The 4,090-nt window shown below is 42.7% G+C and overlaps 1 protein-coding gene across 1 annotated transcript; it reads left to right on the top strand.

Annotated features, from left to right (window-relative positions):
• Positions 1–1,797: 1,797 nt before the first annotated feature.
• On the top strand, positions 1,798–3,842 carry CD180 (CD180 molecule). The gene is given in 6 exon segments (XM_050329828.1): positions 1,798–1,826; positions 2,795–3,081; positions 3,084–3,186; positions 3,188–3,429; positions 3,432–3,643; positions 3,645–3,842. Coding segments are annotated over 6 exon segments (1,071 nt in total).
• The last annotated feature ends 248 nt before the right edge of the window (positions 3,843–4,090 follow it).

Below are 4,090 nucleotides of genomic sequence, written 5' to 3'. Positions count from 1 at the left end.
AATGCATACAGTATGATAAGAAATGGTATTGTACTTCAACTTTACGTCATACTCATTGTATAGACTGTAGAAATCATCACTTAGTTGTAAGAAGAACTAGTGTGAAAATTTATAAATTACTCTGCAAATGAGAATTATTAATACCTGAAACCTAGGAAATATACAAGGAAAACTGACATAACATTATAAAACAACATGCTACCAAAATTGCTTGGGAGCGAACCCCAAAATAATTAATTGATAAAGTAAAACCTGAAATGAGATTCTAAATAAATAACATGATTCTAAAACCACAGTGAGAAGGCTAAGTGAACATAAAAGCAGAACTCCTGAAGAATACCACTGCTGCCGAGAAGAGCTAATACCTCGTTGCTCCCTGCAAAGGAGTAGACGAAGGAGGCAGAGAGGTACAATTGTGGAGACAACTAACTCTGCGAAAACAAACTTGCCACTAGCCTATACCACCGCAATAAGACTGAAAATTAGATTACAGTTTACAAAGCAAATAAAGTTCCAGGTATTAAAGTTCTATGTCAGCAGGACCCCCCCCTAGTTTTTCAGTTACAATGATAAGAATTATAGGTAGTCTGAAAAGTTATAATAAAATTTGATAAGCAAATTACTGATAAATAAAAGAAGGGGGGAATTGAAATAGTTAATAAAGGCAAAGATAAATAATTTGCTAATCAAATTATCTTTACAATGTTAGTGTTAGTGGTTAGTTTGAATTACAAATATCAAACCACAATGTTATGTTACTATGGAAAGCTATATCTTACTATGTAAACAAGTTCTGACTGTAAGCTTTAAATGAACCTATAAAGATATGGATAAAGGGGCATAGCTGAGTGGCACAGCCCCCAGCACAGCCTGTCACAGCCGAGCCAGGAGCGGCGGAGCAGCCGTGGCAGCAAACTGCCCGAGGGAGGAGCCACTCGCCCCGCTCCGAGAGCAGCCGCTGCCATCTGAGGACCACCTCCATCTGAGACCTGCCACCCGGCATCCAGGCGCCGCCTAAAGGGGAGGGAATAGCGGCACATATAAAAGATCATGGCACGTTTTTGGCGGGAAGACCGTTGGCGGAACAGGAGTTTCCCCGGGTCTTCCAGCGCGCTGCTTTGCTTATTTGCCTTCAATAAATTTCTACAATATATTTAAAAGAAAAAATTTATATCTGGTCATTTGACTATAACAGAATGACCCGTGCTCAGACCACCCAGGGCTCACAGAGATGCACCTCAGCAAACCCCCACAGGCCACGTGCTCCTGCCCTCAAGGCACACACCTGCACTGTCCCCTACACATCATGGGCTCCAGGGCATTTCCCTCTGGACACTCAGCTGCTGCCCCTGCTTGTGCTCCTTCACCAACAGAATTGCTTTGTATCAGCTAAAGTGCTCGTGCTGGCCAGCTGTGCCACACGTGCTTTTACCCACAAGCAAAACGTCTGTGAGGTGACTGGCAGGGTATTGTCAAAGCTGCAGCTCCCACGCAGCCCCAGGACTCACCCTTCCCAGGCTGGGGCTGGCTGAGGAGGTGGCTGTTGCTGCACTGATTGTGCTCACACTCCCCACTGCAGCCTGGCAGCTGGGACCGGGGCAGTGCTCCGAGCATTCCCAGCGTTTGGAGCAGTGAGGCAGCCTGTTTCAGGGTGTTGCTTCCCAGACTCTGGTTGGCTTCCATGTAATCCCCAGACAAAGGTGGGTCAGGCACGTTTAATGACTTTCCCTGGTAGCCACAGAGTAGACTTCTCTGTGTAATAGATTGATTTATTTTCACTTAAATTGAAAATCCTTCATGGACATTTTAAAGACTAAGCATATCAGGTATGATCTTTTCTTAGCCTGAGCTAAACATTCCTGCTGTCTTCTCACTGCAGCGTGTAAATGCAGTTCATATCCAATTAATGTGGCCACATTCTTTCTAGAAACATTTTCCAGACTTGTTTTTTTTTTTTTTTTACCTCCTTTCTGTAAGGTTTACTTAAGACTTCTCTTAGAATAAGTTTTGTTACAAAACTCGTGACATTCAGAATTTAAAACTACTTTGTAGGAATCCTCTTTTAATGATTAGTAATTCATTCAGAAGAGGAAACAATTCTCGTATTTGCTAACTTTAATAAGAAAGTACTGCAAATGAGATACACTTCAAATTAGTACAAGAGAGATTCAAGGCATTTGTTTTAAAAACACACTCCACAAAACACCAGGGATGTCCATTACAAGCCTATGCTGAGGCTTCCTAGGGTTTTGGCTGCTGCATTTTAAATAATTCAAAACTCTGGGTTTATTTGGGGGTTGTGTTAGTTGTTTGTTTTTTTCCCCAAGTGCCATTTATATTCACAGTACATAGCTCTTTCAGCTTCACTGTATGTTTTCCACAGATTACAGCAAATAAAAGCTATAACTGTGAAGGTTTAGGACTGAGGGAGATGCCTGAAAAACTAACTGTCACAACAGAAATACTCTACTTCAGTTTCAGTGTTCTGCCTTCACCCCAGAATTCCTTAGAAATTTTCGTTTTATTAAGTTGGACATTAAAAACCTCCTGTCTCCCTGCCTCCCACAAATGCCTCCTCACACCCACCATTTCAGGGCAGGTTTTTCTTCTCAGCAGAACCCTGTAATTAAATGTGAACTTAAAAGTACCAGACAAGCATCACTGAAAAAGTTTTATCGTGGTGAAGGCAACTGATCATGAGTTTTTACAGACGTGAGGTTCAGCTTGGGTAATCACATATTCCATGAGAGTTTTGCGAGACAGGCCACTGATGCCGCTTTTTTGTTTTCTCAAGGTATCAGATCAACTGGCTGTATGACGGCACCCACAGCAACAGGCAGCTGAAGACAGTTGTGCTGACAGGAAACCCGCTCATGCTTCTGTCTGACACAGCATTTGCTGGCCCACATTCCCTGGAGCACCTTGTCTTAACAAAGACAGGAGTAACCAGTATCTCTTTCATTCCAATGACAAATCTGGACAGCTTAGATACCCTTATCTTGGACAGCAACCAAATTTCTTCATTGCAGCTTCTTCCCAACTTTCCCACTCAAAACCTCAAACATCTTGACTTTCAAACAAACAACATACAAGCACAGCAGTAGATGTCCATGTTCTGCAGAATATCAGCAATATAACCCTCTTCTTTAAAGGCAATGACATTACATATATTGAACCTAGAGCCTTCCAGCCCCATTTCTAGTTTGGACTTCACAGACTGTGCTGATGCCTCTGGGGTCCTGGCAGGGATACAGAACTCCACAACCAAGCCCCTTTGGCTGGGAACATTTTATAGTGAGGAAAATGATCCCTACATAAGCCCAGATGTTTTACAAGGCCTCTGTAATATCTCTGTCAAGGACCTCTATTGGCAGTTACAGCATTTCAGAAATCTGAGTGCTGATACATTTCAGTGCTTAACCAAGCTCCAAAACTGGATCTAACCCAAATCCACATACATGCATTGCCCCCTGGCATCAGTGGCAGGAACTTGGTAGCAGAGTTAGTTCTCATTATAAACTCCTTTAAGCACCTCTGCAACATCAACTCTGCTGCCTTCCCCTCCCTTAACTCACTTCACATCAAGGGCCTGTGGCTGGGCTCTGGCTGTTTGGAGAAACTGGCAAAGCTTCAGCATCTTGAATTTAAGTCAGAGTCATATTGCAAGCTCTAAGTGCTGTAATGAAGCGCTGAGTGGTTTGAGCAGTCTTCCTTACGTGAATCTGTGCCACAACATACAGCTCCATCTGCAGGATTTGCTCATTAAGGACAGTCCTAACCTACAGCTGCTTGACCTAACCTTCACTCCTTTTCATATTAACACTTCACAGGGCCTTTTCTGAAATTTGCATCTCTTGCAAGTGCTGAATCTTTCCTACTCCCACATTAATACGAGTATTCACCATCTCTTTCAAGGCTTTGAAAACCTCATGCTCTTGGACATCAGTCAAAATAACTTTGGCTTGGGGATCATGCCAAAACACAATCTGTTCCAACAGCTATCCAATTTAGAGGTGCTAATATTATCATCCAGTGAACTGACAACAATAAGCAACCAAGTATTTCACAGCCTCAAGAAGTTACACTTTGA

The sequence above is a fragment of the Myiozetetes cayanensis genome, unplaced genomic scaffold, assembly GCF_022539395.1.
Source record: "Myiozetetes cayanensis isolate MyiCay16 unplaced genomic scaffold, myiCay2020 scf4, whole genome shotgun sequence".
In the NCBI taxonomy this organism is placed as follows: Eukaryota; Metazoa; Chordata; class Aves; order Passeriformes; family Tyrannidae; genus Myiozetetes; species Myiozetetes cayanensis.
The sequence above is the reverse complement of the archived record's forward strand: the minus strand, read 5'-3'. Positions and strand labels throughout refer to the sequence as shown.